The following is a 25,574-nucleotide window of genomic DNA, read 5'->3' on the forward strand; positions in this document are numbered from 1 at the left end:
ATATCAACTCACTTCTGCAAAAAGGGCAGTGGAAGTCCTTGCTGACCCACAGATAATGTTGGGAGTGAATGGGTGTCAGCTATATTTCCATCTGAGCACAGCTTTTTCTTTATATAAACATGAATAGATTTTACACATTTTTAAGAAGAAAAAAAATCTAAAATCTCCTTACTGTAAAAGTTACAATATTTTTACAAGAATGTGCAATTCGTTACTTTTATAACTTGAATTCTGTCAGATATATTCTGTTTGAAAGTGCATTGGCTGATTGAGGGAATGTGTATGAGTTTGTTTTGTGTTCGTGTTGAATTTTGGGAAATTTCTGATTTCTGAGAATTTTTTTTTTATTTCGTGCTGAGAGAGGCGATTGTGTATGTCCCATGAGACCTTGCAAACAAATTTGTTCTCTGAACTGGAATACTTAGTCAATGTAAAACTCTTGACTGCAGTAATGTAACTTCTGAATCGAGTCACACAAACCACACGTAACATGAGTGTGTTGATGCATTACTCATTTGATTCCTAACATGAGCGTTATGATCTCTAGCCAATATCAGAAAACCCTAGTGGCATCATACCATCGATAGTCTAATATCCTACATATGGGCATGTTCTCAGAGGTGAAGTGTGCCTATATAAGGGAATAATTCATAGCACACACTTTAGGCATTACCAACATTTCTGTGCAGACAATTATGATCCCTATAAATATTCATATGTAGTAATGTAGACTAATATAGAAATTGGTATCACTCAACTTAATCATACATGAATATTTATTGTTTTTGTCTGCACTGTGATTGAAAAGTTCATATTTTTTAGGCTACATTATAAAGCCAGATCATTCATTATTAAAAGGAGAAATTATATGAAAATGAACAATCTGGTTATTTACCTCAATGAAGCTGCAAACAGTGAAATATTAATATATCAGAATACTCCCTCTCAGTTTTACAAGTAAACCTTGCAAAAGAAGGTCGAATTTCCCCCAAAAAATATTAAACAACATTTATTTGATTTGTACATTTATTTTACTTTTTTGATTCAGTAAAATCTTTTTAAGACCTTTAAGACTTTTGATTTCATAATTAAAATATTTTCACCACCATTACTCTATAATATATATATATATATATATATATATATATATATATATATATATATATATATATATATAGCAATGCTATTACAATTTTCAAAAAATAAATACATCAATTGCTTTCATGATATAACAATAATTTACAAGTTACATAGTATTTTACTAATATGAGTATGAAACTTTTTTTTTAAATGTGAAAATAGATTTAAAAATATATTTAAAAAAAAATAGTAAAGCAAAATATTATCCATTTTTTCTGTTTTAAATTTTTAATTTCTAGGTGAAATAATATGACCCAGACATGTTCTTGACCAGTTTTGTGAAATTCCTCCAGCATTGCATGTGAATCTAAAGGCCTATTTTAAATAACAGCCCCTTTCATCATATTTTTCATCTTCTTCATCATCTCTCTTTTTCATCTGCAGGTGAACTTTATTATTCTGTAAATGATTAAAATCAGATCAACGTCTGCTAGAGGAATCTGTTCCCAGGAGAATGAGTCAAATCAGCCTCCGCTCTGGATCAATATGACCAACCCATCACACTTCTTGTTAACTCTTAACGTCTGTTTTCTGCTCGAGTGCCCCTCCACATCTCATTCTTTGCTGTTACTCCTCTTTTTGACTCTCACTCTGTCTCTCTCTGACATGAATAAAGGGGGAATTACTGTTGTCTTTAAATCTCTGATCTTCCGCTCTCCATCAAAGCTCTGACTGGAGTGTTTTTTCACTGACTCAACGGAGTAAGCGTTCATCTCAAACGTTCTTCTCTCATTACACTCTCATCTTCCTACTCAACGTTTAACCTACAGGTTTAGATTCTAGTCACCATTCGTATAAAGTTCAATACCCCTCCATGCGTTCAAATACTGAAGGCTGTCCTGACACTGTATTACTATGGTACATATGGTAGATCTGGACAGTGATGAGAGGTTTGGGTTTGTTCGCTGTCTGACTTGGCTGATTGCTTCACCGTGAGGAGATGTTAGTCAAGCCGATCCGCTATACTGTGTAAAACTGTGTTGCCGAATGAGAAAATATTTCCAAACTAGATTTTTCCATTTTCTGATGAGAGTGTGAATGGTGCTTCCCCTGCAGAACTTGTTGTCGAGGGTAGTACTATACTGTTGTTAGGGAGTTGGGTGGTTTCCAGGGCATTGCTATCCGGTTTCTAGGGTGTTCTGTGTGATTGCCAGGGAATTACTACGCGATCTGTGTTCTAGATGGTTGCCAAGGTTAGGTGGTCACTAGAGTGTTCTGGGTTGTTGCCAAGGTTTCACTATGCAAATGCTAGAATATTCCAGATGGTTGCCTGGTTGACGTGGTCGCTAGACTGTCCTAAATGATTGCCAGGCTCATGTGATCAATAAAGTGTTCCGGGTGGTTGCCAAATATTGCTACATGATATCTGGAGTGTTCTAAATAGTTGCCACGGTTATGTGATCTTGGAGTGTTCTTGGTTGCCCAGGCATTGCTACTCAATATCTAGAGTGTAGAATCTAGATAGTTGTCAAGGTTATGCAATCTCTAGAGTGTTCTGGGTGTTTGCCAGGGTTATGTGGTCACTGGAGATTGCTGGGTGGTTGCCAAGGCATTGCCAGGTGTAATGTAGTGTTCTAGATGTTTCCCAGGATAATGCAAACTCTAGAATGTTCTAGATGGTTCCCAGGGTTACAGTAATCTCTATAGTGTTGTAGGTGCTTCCCATGGTTTTGTTAACTCTAGAGTGTTCTAGATGGTTCCCAGGGTTATGTACAGTAATCTCTAGAGAGTTCTAGTGCTTCCAAGGGTTATGCGAACTCTAGAGTGTTCTAGATGGTTCCCAGGGTTATGTACAGTAATCTCTAGAGTATTCTAGTGCTTCCAAGGGTTATGCGAACTCTAGAGTGTTCTAGATGGCTCCCAGGGTTATGTACAGTAATCTCTAGAGTATTCTAGTGCTTCCAAGGGTTATGTACAGTAATCCCGAGAGTGTTCTTGTGCTTCCCAGGGTTATTCGAACTCTAGAGTGTTCTAGATGGTTCCCAGGGTTATGTACAGTAATCTCTAGAGTATTCTAGTGCTTCCAAGGGTTATGCGAACTCTAGAGTGTTCTAGATGGCTCCCAGGGTTATGTACAGTAATCTCTAGAGTATTCTAGTGCTTCCAAGGGTTATGTACAGTAATCTCTAGAGTGTTCTAGTGCTTCCAAGGGTTATGTACAGTAATCTCTAGAGAGTTCTTGTGCTTCCCAGGGTTATTCGAACTCTAGAGTGTTCTAGATGGCTCCCAGGGTTATGTACAGTAATCTCTAGAGTATTCTAGTGCTTCCAAGGGTTATGTACAGTAATCTCGAGAGTGTTCTTGTGCTTCCCAGGGTTATTCGAACTCTAGAGTGTTCTAGATGGTTCCCAGGGTTATGCAAACTCTAGAGTGTTCTAGATGGTTCTCAGGGTATGTACAGTAATCTCTAGAGCAGGGGTGGGGTACGTTGATCCTGGAGGGCCTGTGTCGCTGCTGAGTTTAGCTCCGACCTTGAAAAACAAAACCTACCTGTATTCTTAAGACCTTGATTAGCTTGTTCAGGTGTGTTTGATCAGGGTTGGAGCTAAACTCTGCAGGGACACAGGCCCTCCAGGATCAACGTTCCCCACCCCTGCTCTAGAGAGTTCTAGATGGTTTCCAGGTTTAATGCGAACTCTAGACTGTTCTAGATGGTTCTCAGGGTTATGTACGGTAATCTCTAGAGAGTTCTAGATGGTTCCCAGGGTTATGCAAACTCTAGAGTGTTCTAGATGGTTCCCAGGGTTATGTACAGTAGGGCCGTGCAAAAAATCAAATGCGATTTTCATACGCATCTCATCAGTAAAGACGCTCCTGTAATTAGAGGTATATCTCCAGCACATGCGTTCAGATCAGGGTTGCCAGGTTCCTGGAATTAAAATATAAGTTTTTTTGGCAGGGTTTCCTTGGTAAAATTAGCATTTTATGGGCTAAATATCAAATATTATTGGTATTGTCGCTTCAACCCCCAACATGAAAAACAACCACAGACTTGGCAACACTGGTTCAGGTGGAGCAGCAGTTACTACACAGAGCCTGCGATTTTAAAATTGATTTTGTGTAGATTGTCAGTGAATTACGGCTCTGTGTAGTAAATGCCAACCAGTGTTGCCAAGTCTGTGGTTGTTTTTCATGTCCGCGAATTTTACCAAGGCAACCCTGCCAAAAAGCGTATATTTTAATCCCAGGAAGCCTTTTTTATCGGGGAACCTCCTTGAAACGCAATTGGACTAGTTTTGAGAAGCAACTGGGCAAGATTTTTTGTGAAAACCTGGCAACCCTGATCTAAATGCCCGTGCTGGAGATATACTTCTAATTACAGGTTTTACTGATGAGATGCGCTTGAAAATCGCATTCGATTTTTTCGCACAGCCCTAATGTACAGTAATCTCTAGAGTGTTCTAGATGGTTCCCAGGGTTATGTACAGTAATCTCTAGAGTGTTCTAGATGGTTCCCAGGGTTATGTACAGTAATCTCTAGAGTGTTCTAGATGGTTCCCAGGGTTATGTACAGTAATCTCTAGAGTGTTCTAGATGGTTCCCAGGGTTATGTACAGTAATCTCTATAGTGTTCTAGATGGTTCCCAGGGTTATGTACAGTAATCTCTATACTGTTCTAGATGGTTCCCAGGGTTATGTACAGTAATCTCTATAGTGTTCTAGATGGTTCCCAGGGTTATGTACAGTAATCTCTATAGTGTTCTAGATGGTTCCCAGGGTTATGTACAGTAATCTCTATAGTGTTCTAGATGGTTCCCAGGGTTATGTACAGTAATCTCTAGAGTGTTCTAGATGGTTCCCAGGGTTATGTACAGTAATCTCTAGAGTGTTCTAGATGGTTCCCAGGGTTATGTACAGTAATCTCTATAGTGTTCTAGATGGTTCCCAGGGTAATGAAAATTCTGGAGTGTTCTGTGTGGTTGCCAAGGCATTGCTATGCAATCTCTGGAGTGTTCTAAATGGTTGCCAGGGTTTTGTTATCACTGGAGTGTTCTGGGTGGTTGTCAGGGCATTACCACGTGATATCTAGATTGTTCTAGATAGTTCCCAGGGATATGCAATGTGTTCTAAATGGTTGCATTGGTTAGAATCTAGATAGTTGTCAGGGTTATGCGATCTCTAGAGTGTTCTGGGTGGTTGCCAAGGTTTTGCTATTGTTCTAGAGAGTTGCTAGGGTTATGAGATTGCTAAAGTGTTCTAGGGCTGGGCAGTTTCAGTCCTGCAGGGTTTAGGTCCAGCCCTAATCAAACACACCTGCCTGTAGCTTTCTAGTGATCTTGAAGCCATTTGTTAGCTAGTTCAGGTGTGTTTGATTACGGTTGGAGCTAAACTCTGCAGGACAGTGGCCCTCTGGGACCGGTGCTGCTATGCAGTTACTTGAGTTTTCTAGGTGGTTTTGATTGTAAAACTGGACAGTTTTGATGATATTCTGGTCCATAGATATGGGATTTGATCTTTTTTTTTTTTGCCTTTTTAATCACCAAATTAAATTTATAAATTTGGTCACTTATCAACGTAACAGCAAATGTTTCCTCAATAAGCTGCACAATTAAGCTATAATTTATGAGATAGGAACTGTGCTGGTAAAGGATTTTTCATTTACTCTATAAGCAAAACTAATTGTGATGCTTGACAGCAATCACTTATAACCAACATTTACTAACATAACGGATACCATATTAATATAATCAACAGTAAACAGTGTAATATTTGCATGCTTTATCAGTTAATTTGATGGCAAAGTAGTCAAGCAGCAGCTATGACAAGTACCTAAGCTATTGTGAAACTCGGGTGTGATCTCTGACTGAGTAAAACCGGAACCTCTCAAATCGAAGATGAAAACACAAGTCATAAACTCCCTAATTTCCATTTCATCTGATATCAACATAAGCAATTTCATACTCCCCAAAAGAAATCATCTTGGAGAGTTGTAATATACACCGGATTATCGTGCACAGGCTGAGGTACTGTATTTACGCTTTTACTCCCAATAACAGGGAGGACGGATGTTTTGTCTAATATTTCACCTGAGAAACTCCCTCAGAGCGATTGGCTCTGGGCTGAAAACTGTTATTGTGACATTTAAAGGTTAAATATGGTTAAATGTCAGGGACTCTGCGAGCAGGTGAGAGAGGCCCCATCCATAAACGACACATCCGAAACTTCGACAGCAAGACTAGTTCATGACCGCTCTAAAGATATCATGCCAGTACATAACATCTGTCAGCTTCAAAACAAAGACACATTTTCATGATGGGGTTTTCCGGTGTTCTTTTTTATAGTTCATGTTAAATATGTACAAAACACCCGCACTATATAATCATGGTCAATTAATAACAAAACAGTGGCTGTAATAGCGGTGTTTTGCATTTATCGGGGCATTTCCCAACATTTTGACATTAAATTATATGTCAGTAGCGACTTGCTTGAAACACAACGTTCCTGAGTCTTTTATTATTATTTTAACAACAGTCACATGTGCTTAAAGCCCCTTTAAATAGTCAAGTCTTCTAGTGCAGCCCACAAGCTAAACCATATAAAACCATGCCTCTTTGCTGAAATAAAAAGAGAGAGAGAGAAAATGTTAATTATTAAGTATTTTTTAATCTTGTAGCAATAAACAGTAAATAAACAGCAACATATAAATGCATTAATTAATAATTATATAGTATAAATTTAATTAATAATAAATAAATGAATTAATAAATATATAATACCAAAGGCTAGTTTGTCGTTAACAGAGTTAACTTATATTTCCAATTAACTGAGAGAAAGATTAACATCATTTTTTTCCTACAATAACTTGGTTATTAGGACAGCCATCCTTATGTGTTTAAATATAGCTTTAGTGTTGTATTAATATTATAATATTTAATATATATTAACAAATCAGTTTTCTAGTAATAATTAGTAGTTCTAATAAATATAGGGAATTTTTAAGACTAAAGTATTAAAAAAGTTCTATGATGTTGAAATAAATTTGCAGATTATTTGAATAATTGTTGCAACAGTAATTTAGTGTAACATGTCCTGATGAAGTGCGTCCATCATAACCTAAGGTAAAAACTATTAAATGCATTATTATTATTATTAATAGCTGCTACTCATCATATTTTACTTTTCGCTTTGCACTTCTTAAAAAAAAATCTGTTGTAGAAACACACCCATAAATTGCTATTAAATTTCACAAACAATTAACATAATTAAAGTAACGCTATTTTGAAGTAAAAAAAATTCAGATGTTACAGTTGTTGTGTTCTTTTTTATTTCCATCACTCCTCATGTGCACACCTTTTGTTATGCTAAAATATAGTTGTCCCCTTTTTACAGTTTTTGAGGTTTTGCATAGCGCAGTACATCTGTCCTGGTTATCATTTTCATAACAAATACAAAGGGGAAAAACTGAGAACTGTACTTTCACCGGTGCTCTTCTGTGTTAGGGCAAACCCCTTTTTCTGATACATTTCCAGTATGTGTCTGATGACAGGTTTTGAATCCAGCCATGTAAGGGTTTTAAACTACAGACACTTGTGTGGAGTTTTAGAAAAACGTTTTTTTTTTTTTTTTAAATATCTTATTTTAAAGAAATAGTTCACCCAAAAATGAACATTTTCTTTCTTTACATTTACTCCCTCTGGCCATCCGAGATGTAGATGGTTCTTTCTTCACCTGAGAAGATTTGGATAAATTTAGCATCGCATCACTTGCTCACCATTGGATCTGCAGTGAATGGGTGCCGTCAGAATGAGAGTCCAAACAGCTGATAAAAACATCATATATATATCCTTGATTTGTGCATATACTCAAGCAATACTTTTTTTTCACTGGACAAAGCAATGTTAACGAAAGCAACAGTTCAAAGTTAAAAACATCTCAACGACTGATTTGTGTCTTACAAACATGCAGCTTTTCACTTCACAAGACGTTAACTGTTGGACTGGAGATGTGTGGATTCTTGTGGTGTTCATTCTGACGGCACCCATTCACTGCAGAGGATCCACTAGTGAGCAAGTGATGCAATGCTACATTTCTCCAAATCTGTTCTGATGAATAATCAAACTCATCTAAATCTTGCTTGAGCTTAGGGTGAGACCATTTTCAGCAAATTTTCATTTTTGAGTGAACTAATTTAATAAATGCAATCCACTAATAGTGTAGCACTCGTTGTTGTTGTTGTTTTTTTGTTTGTTTTTTACTTAAATTTTACTAACGCAAATTGACAAAATCATTGGATTCACAACTGGAAATTATGAGTCATGTGTTTCAAACTATTTAGGTTCAAAATGTGTATTGCAGAGGAATTGATGCCATAATTGAGGCACAGTATAAATTTATATAAATCACTGTCACACATTAAATATCAAAACGCTTTATTTTGTCCTTGTAGTTACATCATCGTCATTTTAAACGTGTAAATAATTCATTTATCGTCCATATCATAAAATTGAAACTCTGAGGGAAGATTAAAGACTCAGTACAAAACTGCAGTTAGACATACTGAAAACGTATTAACGGAAACATGCACACGAAGTCTGTAAACGAAAAAAAAAAAAAAAAACAGTCGCTGAAGAAGACTCAGAGTCCCATGGTTCCTGGCTGTCTCGAGTGAGGAAGTCCTGTAGAGAGCGCGTGTCAATCCAATGAGAGGCAGAGCGCGCTGGAGAGCGAGCTGTCAATTACTGTTGCGCGAGACTGAAGGACAGACATCAAAACACGCTCCTGACGTTACAGCTGTGCACGACGCGCGCTCCAAAATGGCTAAGCGCTTATATTCCTGTGAATGGAGCGATGACTTTCTAATGTCTAAAATTAGCATGACTTTTTATTTATTTATTTAGCACTTTCTTTACTTTACAAATAAATAATCTAATGGTGACTAGTAGTTATGTTTCGTTTCAAAAGTAACCATTTCTGAGACACTATTTCTGTTCTCACTAATTATAATAGTATTTTTACTTGTCATGCATAATGACTAGACAGATTAGCTACTGTATAATTAAATTCAAAATCTTACTAGGAAATCTTAAAAAGAAAACTGTAATAGTAGCCTAATGAATAGGTAGCAACTAGTAAAACTGCTAGATAGGCTACTAAAGAGAAAACATACTAATCACTAGGCTATTTAATTATTTAGTAGTAGGTAAAATAAGTACTAGTAGGCTATCATAAGATGAAATATTAGCTTTTTGGAAGGATGCAATGTTGAGTGGCTTACCATAATGGTTATTACTGTCATTTGTAGTAATTTGAATATAAGGACTAGGTATGAGTAACATAACAGGTTTTGCTCTTTGAGGAAGTGGTTTTAGAGAAATAGCAACACATTGCTGTTGAAGCGTAAAACCCCTCATCCGATACTCTGACAGCAAACTGATGAGAATAGACCAGATAAGCTTACTGACCAAACATCACGGGCCGTTTCTGTTTAGGAAGCTTACATCACAGATAAGTATTTCTGCGTCGATAACTTTGTATCCTCCTTTGATGTAACACAAGTTTGTCTGTGACATTATGAGGCTATCGCATTGTGGTGTTATCGCACGATATGGCTTTGTGTTTGAGACAGTCCATCCAGGATATGACAAATCCATGGTTGGCACGTCAGAAGAAAAAACCCAGGTTTAAGGTCTTCTGATGATGAAGTAATTCATTGGCTTTTTATCCCATCCCGTCTGCACAAATAGCAGGCTACCAGAAACAATGCAGAAGTTGCTATCGCACCAGTGATAATATCAGTCCGACTTGTCACAATCTTTCTGCACTGTGGCTCAGAAGGGGAAGTAAAATAACAGAAGCCTGTTGAGTGCCCTGGCACAGGAAACGTCTGATCTCGAAAGCGAAGCGTTGCTGGATGTTACAGACAGAGATATGAGTGTCGAGCGCGGTGAGGAGGCTGTGAGAAAGGGAAGTGGAGACTTTGAGGTAGAGGCTGCCCAGAGCCAGCCTATAATTCAATGCTTGTGTGGTTTGTGAATAAGATGCTGTCAGGTGCATTGTGCTGGTGCCATTCACAGCAGACGCCTGAACACTAGATGACTTGATATGCTCGCCTGTGTGCCGTTTTTGACCTGAAACTTGGCCATCGAAAGTTCAGTGTGATGATGGTGTCCTCTCCTGCACCTCCTCAAGAAATACAAAGCTCTGGTAAGGTTATAATGATGGAGCCACTGCACATTCACCTCCACACTCCAGTCATTTCTAAACAGCCAGCGGTGATGAATCGGCTGAACTGATGTCTGAACGATAAGGGATTGTGTAATAAACACACGACTGGCAAGTTTATGCAAGATATAGCTATTTTAACAATCAGAGGATGCATTAGCGGGTCAATTTCATTAGACAGCTCACAAATGTTTATTTTTGTATTCGAGCAGAGTATCACATAGCTGTGGTTTATGCATACAGACAGGAAGTAGTGTTGTAATCATGTGGTTTCATATTAGAATGTTCTCTCTTATTCTTTCTTTCTGTTTTACACGCCCATTTAATTCAATACTTCAGATTCAAAACTGCATGTTATGAAGCAGATGCGGGGTAAACAGTGAGCGTTGCTCTGCTCATGCTAAATTAGCAGCTGATTTTGATATTTAACGTCATTGGGATTCACGGGATAAACTCTCTCTGGGCCGAGACCCTTTTGAAAGGTACTTATATGTTCACTTTATGTTTTTATAAAGCACTGTTATGTACAATTTAGGGTAAATAAGGTACAAAGATGTGCCTTTTAGCTTTTGTAGGTATTTTTTAAGTATTGTAGGTATACCTCAATTTACAACTTTGTACCTCGGTGTAGGGGTGAGGGATGTTTATGTAGATCTAATAAGTGCAATGCTGTTTTTAAAGGGACAGTTCAGACAAAAATGAAAATACTGTCATCATTAACTTTCCTTCTTTCTTCTGTTGAATGCAAAAGAGAGAGAGAGAGAGAGAGAGACATTTTGAAATCTGTGGTTTTGTTAACTGAAACCCAAACAATTATACTAATTGATATAGAGCTGAAATATACAATGCAATATAAATATTAGGTGAAAAATGAGAAAACTAGAAATGTTGTCTTGGCAGTATTTTAGCGTAATCTGAAGTACTGAAATGACTCAAACTAAAAAATACAGATTCAGTAAATCTATATAGAAAACCCTAACAACAAATAAAAGTGACAAATGCACATGAAGGGATGATCTAAACTAAAAAAAAAAAAAAAAAAAAATGAAATAAGTGCTAAAAATCTTAAAACTTCTTTAGAAATAAAATAAAAAGTCCAAGAAACTAAAAATAGTTTAATGAAAATAAAAAAGTATAAAAATAAAAAGCTCATTCGAAATGTTGGTAAATTGGTAAATAAATTGGTATATAATTATATAATATACAATTATTCTATAATATATAATTAATACTGAAATTTGACAGAATTTGCATATTGATTTCTGGGTGAACCCAATCGCTTTCCAAAAGATGTTGAAAATGTGGTGTTGGTGGAAAAGACCTTTACCTCTCTGTTCCCAAAATCAGTATTCATAAAAGTTTTGAATGGCTATATCTGGGGAATTATATCATCTTTAAAAAGGCGATCAGCCGGCCTTCTTTATAGATACCTGCATCTACATTAACCACTGAAACACTCAGCTGACCTCTAACTGAAAGACTTTTGATGTATTTGCGCGCTTACACCTGTATTTGTGTGTAACTGGTGCGCTGGGCTTTGTTTTAGTGTTGGACCCTCGAGGAGAGGTTGATGTTGGAGAAGGGGAACTAGAAGACTGTGAAGAGCAAAAGCAGGAGCTGAATTCACCAAACCAGGTAAAAGACACGACAACACACATGCCTCGTGATTCACTCCTCTTCTTGTCAATTCAAGCCTGTATGGTGTTATTTCTTGTGGAAATAGACATTGTAGAACATTTCGTGAAAGTTCGTAGTTTACCAGAGTCGATCAAATGACTTTAGTCATACTGACTATTTTTATGCTGGTCCTTCTGTGGCAAAAGTTACGTAACAGTTCTCAAACATTCTACTGTTGTGTTCCACTGAAAATGCGTAAACTCCGACCGAATTTGCATCATTTTGGGTGAACTGTCCCTTTAAGGCATGATTATGGATCGTCTCTAATAGCTTAACTGTACACGTGAATATGAATTTGAATGTAGTTTATGTAAATTTCACATAACTGCTCCTCCTGATGTGGCTGGAGTGCAAATTTTGCTGGTAAAAATAACATCTCACTTCCCCTTTCGTTCTAATGACTGTTGCCAAATTGATTTCTGGTATTATTGCAGTATTTCGGTTACGGAGAATGCTGATGTCAGTAACAGTAGTTAGTCAGACGAAATATGACAGTGTTCACCGATTGACCATTTGACTTTCATTTTGCAAGAAATCTCCATCTTCCAGTATATTAACGTGTGTTGACGCAACAGCCTCTGGTCTCTTTTATTTCGGTTACAGTTTTCGGTTCTTCATTCCTGCAGTACATCAGAATAACAAGTGAATGAGTGGGTTTTTAGTGTTAAATTACAGGGGGTTGGTAAAATGTGACGTCTGTAGTCATTTCTTTTATGCGACGCACATTGATACTCATATAAACAATCACAGATGTTTTTTCTCTCTCACACTTCTGGTAATTGAAAACAGTGTTTGTATGCCTTTGCAAAGATGCATCATATTTCCAGGGTGGCGTCAGAAGTTGAAAGCATTGTGGTTTTGGTGGTGAGCGCTGGCCATGCCACTGCGTCTTCATCAAGCATGTATAAACTCTCATTCTGAGTGTTATTGACACGTCCGCTGCAGAATAACCCACGCACTTTTCCGAAATTTGAATGAGGTGGAAATTGAAGAGCTGCAGCACGCAGAAAACTCTCTCACACTGGGGTCTGTGCTACTTTTAGCCAAAGTTCAAGAGGGAAGGGGGCACAGTTCTCAACACACACACAAAAAAAACTTTCCTGTTTGAAACTTGAAGGTAGTGTTTAAGAGCTAAGCTCTTCCCTATTGTGGTCTTGATATGACTGTATTAAATTGAACAAATGATCTTATATTTTTATAACGTATCAATTGGCTAAAAATAGTTGTAGCATGTAGCATGTAGCATTCATCCAGTAACATCTCTTCTTTGATAAAGTGCGGTTAAAGAATGATTTTGTAACAATTCCATTATATAAAAGACTAAATGTATACATTGGCTATGTGTTATACAATATTAACAGAGCGCTGTAAACCAAATTCAGAAATAAAATACCATCTGCGTCGTTCTCAAAAAAGCACTTCCCTTGATTAAAAGATATTCAAATATTTATTCCAAGAACTAGTGCTAACAACGATTCCTCAAAGCTGGTTATCTGTGTTGTCAATATAACAGGAAGTGTTTGGGTAGATGGTAATCAGATAAAGCCGTATATGAAATTTCAGTGAAGATGACTCAATTCAGAACACACTGGAGCTCAGCAGCAGCCATAGCAATCGACATCTCAAATTGTCTCTGTTGTATTTACGACTGAAGCGAGGGAAAGTATGAATCAGACACTTTTAGACTGCCCCAGCTTTGGGCCTACATGTTTGATATTATTCCCTTCACAGGAGAGAGATGTAATCTTAGGCCTCAATGTTTACTCATTTCAGTACCCTGAGAAGGGGCCTTCTTAGCTTCTGTATTACTCAGAAGCTAGAATAAAGCCCTATATGCACAATATTAGTCATTGTAAAGGCCTTATTCTGGGAAGAAGTTATGTTCTCTGAGGAACTCTATTCAGTGTGAAACTTACTGACTGAACTTCGCTTTGGCAGAGAACAACCACCAAAGACATCAAATGGAAATCCAAAGCTTTCTGTGCGTAGTGTATATAGTCACGGGGGAATTTCTCCTCGCAGGCTGTTATGCATTGTTTTTGTCTTTTTCCACAAACAATTCAACCTGCTGAAACAAGTCTAAGCTGAGCTGAGAAGTCCCAGAAGCAAGCAAACAGACCTGGATGATCAACTAAGACTAGCTTTATTTCTATAGCGCTTTATACAGTACAGATTGATCCAAAGCAGCTTCACAGAGATAAACAGGAAAATAACAGAATCAGTTATGGAAAATCATCTATAAAGACAATTCAGATTACCATAGTAAAATACAAATTCTGGCTTAAGTTAATTTTTCAACTCAGTTTTTATTATTTATTTAAAATGAGAAAAATCTGCTATTATTTTAATCTCCAATCTGTTATGTATCAGTTTAGATTATTTTTTAATGCTTTAATAACTAGCAGAAGACACTAACTTTTAAATCCCATTTGTGTTGTAAGATTGCGTTACAATGTTCTATTCTATGACATTAGCAATGTAATTTACACTATTTACTTTAATGAATTTTAATAAGAAACAACGAGAAATGGGTGAATAAAGCCTGACAGTCAATTTTTAATGTTTACAAATTATTATTTCAAGACATGTTAAGCATTTTTGCTTGTTTATGTGGGCCATCCCAAGCATGGCTGCAATGTGTTCATTGTCAAACTCTAGAATTACATTATTTAATTGACTTAAAAAACGCCATTATTTTATTTGAAAAAAATAATTAATTATTTTGTTTGTCTTGTATATTTTTTTCATTCGATCAGATAAGATTTTAAGCTGTCATCTGGTCATGTTACGTGCCCCTCAGCTGTTACAATGAACCCCACCTAAGGGGCATGTTGTCACATTTCACTTCCATTTTTAGAGGGTAAATAAATAAAATGTAAACACTGTAATTATGAAATAAAGCAACATATTTGTACTAGACAAGTGTAAAATTACTGTGGATAAAAAAAATTATATTCTGAACCCCATGTGGATGTACACAAACTTAGAAACTCAAAAAGTGTTACTTTGTGCCCCGCTCTCCCCTATACCAGCTGTACATAAGCGGCTTTTGTCCTAATTGCTTACGTAAACTTATTTTCTAGGGTTTACCAACTTTTCTGCCTCCCCCTATAAGTCATGTGTATTGTTACTGAGTGGGGCGTTCCTGTGACGGCTGGCGTTCATTTCTGCATGCCTTCACTCTTTCATTTCTCACTTGCGGCCTGCCTGCACTGTGGGTCATTGTCTTGTGTGCTTGAGCGCTAGATGCTAGCAGTTCCACTTTGGCCTGATCATCTTATAGCACTTTGCCACACAAGGATGAATGTGCTGCTTTTCTGTAGATAACATTCACTTACTTCCCTTTTTCAACAGGGCTTGCTTCTTTGTGCTTTGCAAGAACATCAACAAGGTTTATAAGGTGCTAATAGTCTATGCTAACCTGTTATTAGCGGTGTTTGCTAAGGCGAGCGCATCAGTGCACAACTTATCCTGAACAGTTCGTGCTAAAGACATGGATTATACTCCAAATCATGAGAAAAGGTGTTTTTGAGTTTTCAGACTGGCATATTTCACATGACGGACAGTTAAACTGCCAAAACAAAAAACACAATAAAAGTACACCGAAGGAGAGATTACAACGTAATCAGATTAAAAAAAAATTAAGTACTTGTTATTATATTATATTACATTTTAAAGTGCTCATAATTAGATTACAGTTACTCTATAAGTTACTGTAATCAGTTACTTTTTATACATTATAAAAATTTGCTTATATACATTCAGAAAGCATTTGTGTAGCAATGTTAACAAACATTTCTTATAGAAATAATATACTTTAAAGGATGTAGGCCTACCTATGTGCAAAATAAATATGTTTTTGAATACTTAATTGCACACTTTAAATACTAACAAACAAGCATTTATACTAAACTAAAATATACTTTAATGTCATGTCTGTTGACATGTGTGTCATGTATTTAAATATATTAGTAACTACACATTTGTAATGGTGAAGTTGCAATTCAGTACTTTACATGTGCTTTTATATGAGTCAACACATCGTAATTCTATAAATCATGACAAAATATGAAAACAATGGTTTAAAATGTACATTAAAGTAAAACGTTTAATTTGACATGATTACAAAGTGCACTTTTTAAAGTGTAGCTAATTGTGTTTAGAAACAGTCATAAAAGTCAAGTATACTTAAGTGGCCTTTCATCATTAATATTGCAATATCTAAAAGTATAGTTTTTTTTAAGATTCAAAATACAAGTGCACATGCAATACAGTTAAACACACTTCTTTTTCACAGCGGCTGATTGTGTGGTCCAGACCCGATCACACCAAGAATGATAAATATTAAGATAACTATGTAAGTGCCCATAATAATGGACAATAACATATTGTTTATAATAAGCGTGTGCTGCAGTTTTGTCGTCTGCTGATTTAAAGTCGGATGGCCGGGAATGTTTTTATCATTATTCATCAGCTGGAAAAAAATCATTCTGAAAGTGATTTCAACATCGTCGTTCCTCTGTGTCGTTATTGTTGTGGTGTGAACTATTAAAGCATTATAATTGTAGTTATCATGAACAGCCCTTTATTCTGGAGCTAAGCTTCTTCCACAAAGACTTTTGATCAGATTGTGCGAAAGTGTGATGTGAGGAACATATCTCATAATCCCACTTCACTTTTTTAGTATCATAAATATAAGGAAGGCTACATTCATACTCTTGTACTTCATCTGAAAATCACAAGATTTGCGGATACACCGAACTCCCGGCCTCTTGCAGTAACTGCAGAGTTTCTCACGTTTGCACCACTTGTGTCTTTATCATAGCGTGGAGTACAGCACCAGTGCAGCTTTCCTTTGTGAAAACCCCACCAGTGGTTCGGTTTCCCTTCAAACAGGATGTCTGGTTACTTATTGAAAGTGGTGGTGAAAGCCAAAGCTGTTGTGTTTTCAGTCTCACACTCTGAATATGACTGTCTCAGAACAGGGTTGCATGAACACCTATATCACCTGCAATTTTGCATGAGGCTTTGAGAAAATGAATCAGTGAGCAGATTTATCAAGCCATTTGTGTGAAAGTGAAATTTGAAGTTGTTCGAAGTTACGCTGCTTCCTGTAAATGACACAAACTCACCCACGTATATTCATATATTGCCTATATCGTGTACAGTGCACATGCATAGTGTAGATTTATTGGTTGCTGAACTGTTATGTTGGGAACTCCTGAATTAAAATATTTTTTGACATCTTTTGTGATCATGTGTTTTTCCACTAGACCAGCAGGGAGATGGAGAACATGGTGTCCACCAATAGCAGCGAGGAAGGTCCCAGAACTGACAAATCTGAGAGTGAAGAGAGGACCTTTGTGACCAATCTGTACTGTTTCATGAAGGAAAGAGGCACGCCTATAGAGAGAATTCCCCATCTTGGCTTTAAACAGAGTGAGTCTGAATACTGTTGCATATAATATCACAGCATTTAAATCAGTGCTTTTCAACTAGTTTTGCTTCAAGTTGTAGATTTTACATTGAACTTTATGTAGTAACACAACACAGTAAACCTCAGCTCTCAGAATCATGCAGATGTACTGCAATTCAACCAATGCAATGTAAATGTAATTGTTTTTCTGTTACCAAGAACTGTGGCCCTGCAATATAAAAGATTTGAAGCTCTCAGCAGCAATAGCAAAACACACTGTGGTTGTCACAAACCAAAGGAACCTGTGTTTTACCTTCTATAGTTTTGTTCATGGTTTTTGAGTATGAGCTCATGTTATGCAGCGTGTCCGTGTTGGCATTTCTCTGATTTGAATACGTTTTATTATTGCAAGATTAGATGAACCATCTTTGACGTCAGTAGCAAAGTTAAAGGTTTTCTCCTTCCTTTCAAAGGTTGAACAGCATATTTGTTATGCTATTCCAACTATGCACAACTATTTAGATAACTGCATTTTATTAATTACATTTAGCATGATTTTTCAGCACAGAGCACAACAGCAAACCATTTTTTTGGGGGGGTGGGGGGGGGTTGATGCACCCATTAAAACCATTAATATTAAAAAGTAACAACATGCTGACTAAATCATGTACTGCATCTGCCACTTTCCAATAATGTGATACACTTTGGTGTGTCAGGACTTTTTCTTTTAAACCGTGAGGCAGAAATCACATTATTAATTATTTTGTGAACTGTTATCTAAAATAAAACAAATCTAAAATTAATTATCATTGTCTACTGAACTCACGTTTAATTCATTGTAATAAAAAATATATTTTTAAATATAGTTATTTATCAAAAATACGACTTTTTATAATGGGTTGTATAAGTTGCTGTGTTGAGCTCAACCATGTAAGTCTGTTAACCACAATGTTGTAAAAATACTTGGTGACACTTTACAATAACGTTTCATTAGTTAACTTTCTTTAACTACTTTAGTTAACATGAATTATAAATGAGCAATACTTCTATTGCATTAGTTCAGATTAATTTCAGCATTCATTAATGCATTATTAAAATCAAATGTTGTGTTTGTTAACATTAATTAATGCACTGTGAATTAACATGAACTAACACCTTATTGTAAAGTATTACCAAATATTTTCTTTAATTTATGGAAAATATATTTATTAATAGCTACAAACCAAATAGCTAGCCACTACTGAGTTGGTCTACATATATTCTAAATTTGCAACCCTGTTACCCCTTCTGGCATTGTATTTTTAAAGTTTTAAACTGTATTTTACAATGTCCCAATATTTGGTAATAGGGTTGCATACCTCATATAAAACGAATAGAAAACAAAACAGCTCTTATAAGATTTAGTCTGATTTCCTTGAGATGAGGAGCACCTCATTTCACTGATTTGCACTGATCACAGTTTTGACGAGAAGTGCCATCTGCATCTCACAACTTGATTTTTAAGATTGTGGGTTGATGCAATCGTGTCTTTGTCTTTTTTCCAGTCAACCTGTGGAAAATCTACAAAGCTGTGGAGACACTTGGAGGATATGATGCGGTAAGTATCCTGACACAACCTCGAGCAAACAAACCTCCAGACAGACCTTTCACAACCTGGTTCTGGTCTATCTCCCTCATCTCTCATTCACACCACTGATAGCCTTATCATTTCGATATATTGTGCAAGTGTGCCAACTGCCCGAGGCTTCCGCAGCTAACGAGGAAGTTGAGAAGCAGGTCATGCACTTGCCACTTGCTCTTGCACAGTGGAAACTATGATGGCTGGAGGCCACACCATACATACAGTGACCGTTATGACCACAATGAGAACGAGGGTCCATCTTCTACCTAGCTCTTTCTGCCCAAACATGCTGCTTCAAAGCTTTGTTCTCTCGCCCTTAAGTTTCCACTCGCTCTAAGGTGCTAAAGTGTTTGTGTTTATAATGAGAGTGCGTGTGGTCAGTAAAACCGATGTTTGACAAAACAATGTCTGTCTGTATATAATTTTAGTCTTGGCCAAAGGGGGTTTTGTCTCTGTGTGTGAATTGGGTCTGGAAGTGGAAAGTATGACATTTTACTCTAAAAACAGTCATGCAAAAAGAAAAATGCCATTATTGCATCAGTCTCACTTTTTTCCAGTAGCACAACTAAACCGAAGGTGTTTGCTGTCACTAAACGGAGTTCAGAGGACCGACACCTGTAAATAAAAAGTACCTTGGTCATTAATTGATTTAGCAATGTGTCAGGCAGTAAGTGTGGCATTAGCATTGTAAAGCTGAAACTTTCATCAGCCTGTGAAAATAAATTTAGGGTATGTTCTTAAACACATTTGAGGCAACCTCTGAAACTAACCAGTGACTAATCATGAAGTTCCACTATGACAAGAGCTGATCAGAAAGATAATGCAGTGCATGCAATACACACACTGTCAGTCCAAGAAAACAAAATGCAAGCACAAATGCTAATTTAGAATTGCACATTAAACACATTTAGCCTTAAGGCACTATCACATTAGCGAAAGGTTGTCCATTGTCAAGAGCGATGGATGAAGCACCGTTTACTCAGTGGTCACTTCCCAATTAAACAGCGTTGCACTGGTCAACAAGGCAAATTCACATTCAGAATTACATATCTGAATATATATAAGTGCAAACTTAGCATTAGCATCTGGGTTTCTAAGCGAATCATTGTCAGAGAAGTAGCTATATGCAGTGGGTAGTTCAATTCAGTTGTCGTTTCTTCTAAGGGTGTGTAATAATGTTGTGTTTGCTCACAGGTAACAGTGCGGAGGCTATGGAAGAATGTGTATGATGAGCTGGGAGGTAGTCCAGGCAGTACCAGTGCAGCAACCTGCACACGCAGACACTACGAAAGGTAAACCCATTTTTAACTGTAACAAACCATGCATTTTTTAATTCATTAATCAAAAATTGTATGTTCGATTAATTAGCTATACTCAAACTCACATTGCCCACATGCACACAACTGATCAAAGATTCTGAGCATGTGCATTGACCACTAGGCCATGGCTTAAACAGTAAAACTCTTTCTTTGTGCAGATTGGTGTTGCCCTTTGAGCGGCAACTGAGAGGGGAGGAGGACAAACCACTACCACCCTCCAAACCTCGAAAACAGTACAAGAGGAGCCCTGAGAACAGGGGAAGTAAGCCAGAGAGCAAGAAGAAGAGGAAGATGGAGAGAGAAGAGTGCGAGGTAAGCAGGAAGAAAATGCACTTGGATCAAAGAAACTCTTTGTCAAATGTACAGTTAGGGTGGGGACATTGCTATGTGTACTTCAGCTTTTTTGATGGGACATTTTGAAGTAATGACGCAAATAGATTGTTGAATTGATTCATTGAAAAAGGTCTTCGGGATTACTTGAAAACTAAAGGTAGCTGTGTTGTAGCATGTTGGGGTTAAACTCTGCAGGACTGTGGCTCTTCGGGAGATGAGTTTGACACCTAAATGCTCCAAGTCTTGGGAGAAGGAAGGATTACAGGACTAGATAACATTCTTTAAGAAACTCCATGGCCAAATAAAAGACACTTTAGAACTTTAGCAATATTCACAATGTTGCTTAATTTAATTTATATCAACAGCATAATCATCTATCACCAAACCCTACATACAACAATATAAATCTAAGTGATGCATAGAATATATCTCCTAATGTCGTATGTGTTGAGATGTAGCTGTCTGCTCCTTGTGCTGAAGCATGTCCCTTTTGTTCACAGGAGAAAATGGGATCAGATCATCACTGTGAGAGAGGCATGTGTTCCCATCACAGCCCATGGTTGGCATCCTCCGATCGCCTGGACTCTGATCAGTCATCCGTGGTTTCTGTCCATGGTCCCCACCCTGGCACCTGCTCCAGAGAGAACCCTCTCCTTAATACTCCCACCCCGACTGAGGTGATCTCTCCCTTGGAAAAGAAGAAGCGTCTGGCCCAGGCTAGCCTGACCATCCCTGCCTCTGGTGCCTTGGAGGATGGTGCAGAACTGGAGAGACCCTCTGTTATTCAGCTGTCCCACTGTTCCCAGTCTCCTGTGTGTCCTTCTTCCACTCGCACTCGCCACTCTTCCGATGGCTCACCCCTCCCCGTCTCCTCTCCGTCTGGCTCCTTGTCCCGTAGCCCTTCTCCTTGCTCTGTCTCCTCTGAGGACTGTATAGCCGTGCCGACCCAGAAGTCTTCTTCCAAAGATACCGAAAGTAAGACACCTTCTCATATGTCTGCTCTCCCCACGTCCAAGGCTGCTAGCACAGGAGTTTGCAAGCCTCTCGGATGTTACCCCAGCAGCAAAGAACTTGTCAACTATCACCGCAACCATTACAGGGATTTCCTGCCAGGTGGCCAACTCCACTCCGAAAAGACCCAGAGGAGTCTTTCACCATGGACTTTGGACGGTAAATCCAGCACCAGACTTACATCCTACAGGATGCCTTCACCTGCATACACCAAACCGTGCTGGGTCCCTCATGCCTCCAGCTTCTCCAAGGTCTTACCACGAGATCCCTGCAGACCTGTGTCACTACAGCACACTTTTAAACCGCACATGTCCTACCCCCAGCACCTCCTTAAGAGGCCAATCACCGACGATGCCTACTTGAAGAAGATACCAATGGGCTCTCCACATCGCATTATGGACAGGAAAGAGAAAGCAAAGACAGAGTTGCCCAAGCCTCTGCCTACCCAGCAGTTCTTCTACCACCCTCATGCCGGTGTAGCAGTGCCCTACCTGCCAAGAGCTCGGGCAGACTTAACCGAACAGTTGAAAGCTCTACCTCTTCAACATGTCTTTCTTCCAACCCATCTAACAATTCCTCCTTCTCAGACCCACTCTATGCATTGCCCACCAGTGGGCACCCCCTTTCCTGGGTCTTACGAGGCTGCTTTGTCCTCCTACCCTTACCCATTACCCATCTGGCATCCACCCGCTGGGTACAACATGGCAGGCCTGCAGCCCTACTGAACGACTTTGAAACAACTGGTCCTTCAGATCTATGGGTCAACGTGAAATCAAAATAGACGAGTTTACTTTCTCAATACAGACTCCTTCACGTTACTAGAAAACTCAGATTCTGAAGTATCAAGTCTATTTTCTTGATCAGCTTTCAGGATAAATTTACATGAAGTACAATGGGTTGCAAAGTGTTTCTTGTTGGTTTTAAAAACTGATGCTAACTGAAGGAGTTTCATACATGGTCCTGTAGTTCAGCTGGTAGAGCATGACACTTGCAACTGCAAGGTTTTGGAATCAATTCCCAGTGTATACACATTACTGATAAAATGTAGCAGTGAATGCACTGTAAATCATTTTTAATAAAAGTGTCTTCCAAATGGTGGTTAAAATGTAAATGCTACATGTTGATATGTTCATCAATGTATGTCTGCACAAGAGAACGGTTTCCTAGTTGATGTGGAATAGGTACAAATAATCGTTTTAATGCCATTCTTCATATGAATACCAATAACTTTATGGTGCAATTCAGGGTCCAATGTGAATAATCAAGTTTCTTGTAGATCTTGATACATAATTTTCAGGGTTGGTAAAGCCCAAATAAGAATATTCACATAAGGGTACATCCTAGAATTTCTTTTTACTTTTATATGGGACCCTCGACAAGATCAGTCTGTTTGACAGCACACCAATAATGTGAAAAATGTCTGTAATGTATAGTTGTACATTGCTTACTGAATGTTTAAAATATTTTTGTATAAAATAAATTTCTCATGTCAGGTCTTCAAGACACTTCCTGTGAATCAGCTGCAATGATTCTAGCTATGAGAGGCACACAAGACACATCATACATGTTAAAAACACTACATTCATTTAAAAAAAAAATGGTTCATCAAAGAGAGCATTCAATCTCAAGTCTTTCACAGCAAATGTAATATTTTGGAGTCCCACATAATCAGGAATGTACTATCTTTGTCTAAACATTGAACAAAAATCAGACAACGCCTGTAGACATTATCTCTTTTGTAAGAGTGTGCAAAAGTAAAAGCTTGTTTATGTAACAGGGCAAGGAATGCATTGCATTTGAAGGAAAAACAGAATTGTTTAAGCAGCTGATACTGCACAGCAAACAACAGGGCATGTAAACTATTCTTCTAAAAATAATGAAACCAACATTCACAATTAGGAAAACACTGCCGAAATTTGAAGCAAGCCTGTTTTCTCTGTGTTAAATAGCTTTTTCTGTTTTTGTGAAGCAACCAATGAGAGCTAAGAATAAAGTGCAATTCTATTCTTCAGAACAGGGAACATTGAAGGGGATTGTGCATTAATAAGAGTATCTATGGTGTTTGAGTCAGTATGGAGGTGTCTGCGGTGAAGTGTATATTTCAGTGGGCTAACTGGTGTGGAACAAGTTTGTAGTGAGCACCACAGTCAGTGGGCAGTGCTTGGGACTCTCCATGATGCAACCAAAACCAAACCACTACAGTGTTGTCCTCTTCATCTTAATAAAAAAGACACATAGGTTATTGGCTTTGATCCAAAATTATTATGTTGTTATGATGGCTCATAATGATAAGACACACATAGAACAGATATGACTATACTAACTGATATCAAAATTTTGGTTACATTATACTATCACTTACAAACACAACCAACAATCCTCTTGTTGGTTACGGAGGAGACAATATGAGGGGTGCTTATGTCAAATCTTATTTGGAGACTGCATAGACTGCGCTTTTAAGATGCTATATGGATCCCAGGGAAGAAGACAGCATTGTTTGTTCACACAGCACTCTTTTATTTCACAGGAAGCCGCAACAGAACAATAGAACACAGTACAAGACACTTACAGTTCCTTTCCTCTAACACAATCTTCTCCAAGAACCGTGGCCTGCTCGTCATCTGTGGGGATGCCTGAACACAAGTTCAGGAATTAATAATATTACAGACCATGTTTGCAAGGCGGACTGATGTTCACAAACATTTTATTTTTGCAAATCATTTGGCTTGAACTACTTAAAGGTACTACTGGAAGCCCGTTTCAGCCTCTTAAGGAAAAAAATAATCAATAATTATTATGAAATAAGTTGAAATTATGACATACTAAGATAATTATAATTAACTTATTAAGTAAAAATTACTACAAAAGGTAAAACTTATGAGAAAGCCACAGTTATGACCTAAGACGTCATCAATTTCATTTAAAAAATATAACTTTTTGGTCATAATTTCGAGTTATCGTAATAATGACTAAATATAATTATGACTTTTATCTCATGAATGCCATTTTGTAATTATTAAAACAATTATTATCATTTTGGCTTATATGGCAGAAATTGGCATTAAAGGCTAATCTATTTAGTCCCTGCCATTACTGTTAGTATGCAAAAACAAACAAACAAACAAAAAACATTTCCTGCAATTGCACGTGTGACTAAATTGTGAGTGTAGCTCAAGGAGGAAATAACGATGAAGTTGTAACAAACAGTGTGATAACAGTTGCATTCAAGCCCATGTATATATATCTATAGATAAATGTATATGCTTGAGGCGGAGGGTGAGATATGCTGCCGCTACAAACAGGCGATATCATTTTCGACCCAGCAGCGCAAACCGTCCAAACACACACGCGCCATTCAGAGCGAGACACTGCGCATGCGCACATTGCGCCGCAGCGGCTGCGCGCCTCATATGAAGCGCAATGCCGACATCTAGCGACCTGTACAACTGAAACATTGGGGACAAGGAGAAACTTTTATATCGGTAGAAATGTTCAAAATCTGTCCATTCAGCGAAAGTAGGGTGACAGTCTTGTGGAGACATGCAATGTTCATATTTACGCATAATATTCAAATGGTACAATGCACAGTGTTTGCACCTAAATTGCAGTGTCCGCGTTCACAGAACTTTGGAATGTGACTAATGCAATAAGATTTCCCATTAAATATCAGCGTCTGGTACAGCATGTGAAGAATATCAGGCAATACCTGCTATACTGCAATAAAGAGTGGGAAAATGAAATAGGAGAAGGAAAAGGAAAATAACGAAGTTTATAAAATTCATAAATGCTGAGATTCTATTCAAACCACATTATTACTGATTTCACAACATCTGAATGCTCTAAATATTTAATATTTAATTTAATAAGTGTTTTCTACAAAGGTTTATTTTATTTC

The 25,574-nt window shown here is 37.6% G+C and overlaps 1 protein-coding gene across 2 annotated transcripts; it reads left to right on the forward strand.

Annotated features, from left to right (window-relative positions):
- Nucleotides 1-8,785: 8,785 nt before the first annotated feature.
- Nucleotides 8,786-23,182, forward strand: LOC113070996 (AT-rich interactive domain-containing protein 5A-like). 2 transcript variants are annotated; one of them, XM_026244360.1, is made up of 7 exons: nt 8,786-8,897; nt 11,848-11,937; nt 17,253-17,418; nt 18,940-18,992; nt 20,211-20,308; nt 20,494-20,647; nt 21,169-23,182. In XM_026244360.1, the coding sequence occupies exons 1-7, from the start codon at nt 8,895-8,897 to the stop codon at nt 22,402-22,404; spliced, it is 1,800 nt and encodes a 599-aa protein (XP_026100145.1). In that variant the 5' UTR covers nt 8,786-8,894; the 3' UTR covers nt 22,405-23,182. The 2 variants fall into 2 exon arrangements, with proteins under 2 accessions (XP_026100145.1, XP_026100146.1); XM_026244361.1 differs by lacking the exon at nt 8,786-8,897 and adding an exon at nt 8,973-10,284 and having other exon boundaries at nt 11,849-11,937.
- Nucleotides 23,183-25,574: the final 2,392 nt, after the last annotated feature.

Source organism: Carassius auratus, unplaced genomic scaffold (genome assembly GCF_003368295.1).
Source record: "Carassius auratus strain Wakin unplaced genomic scaffold, ASM336829v1 scaf_tig00005608, whole genome shotgun sequence".
Lineage (NCBI taxonomy): Eukaryota > Metazoa > Chordata > Actinopteri > Cypriniformes > Cyprinidae > Carassius > Carassius auratus.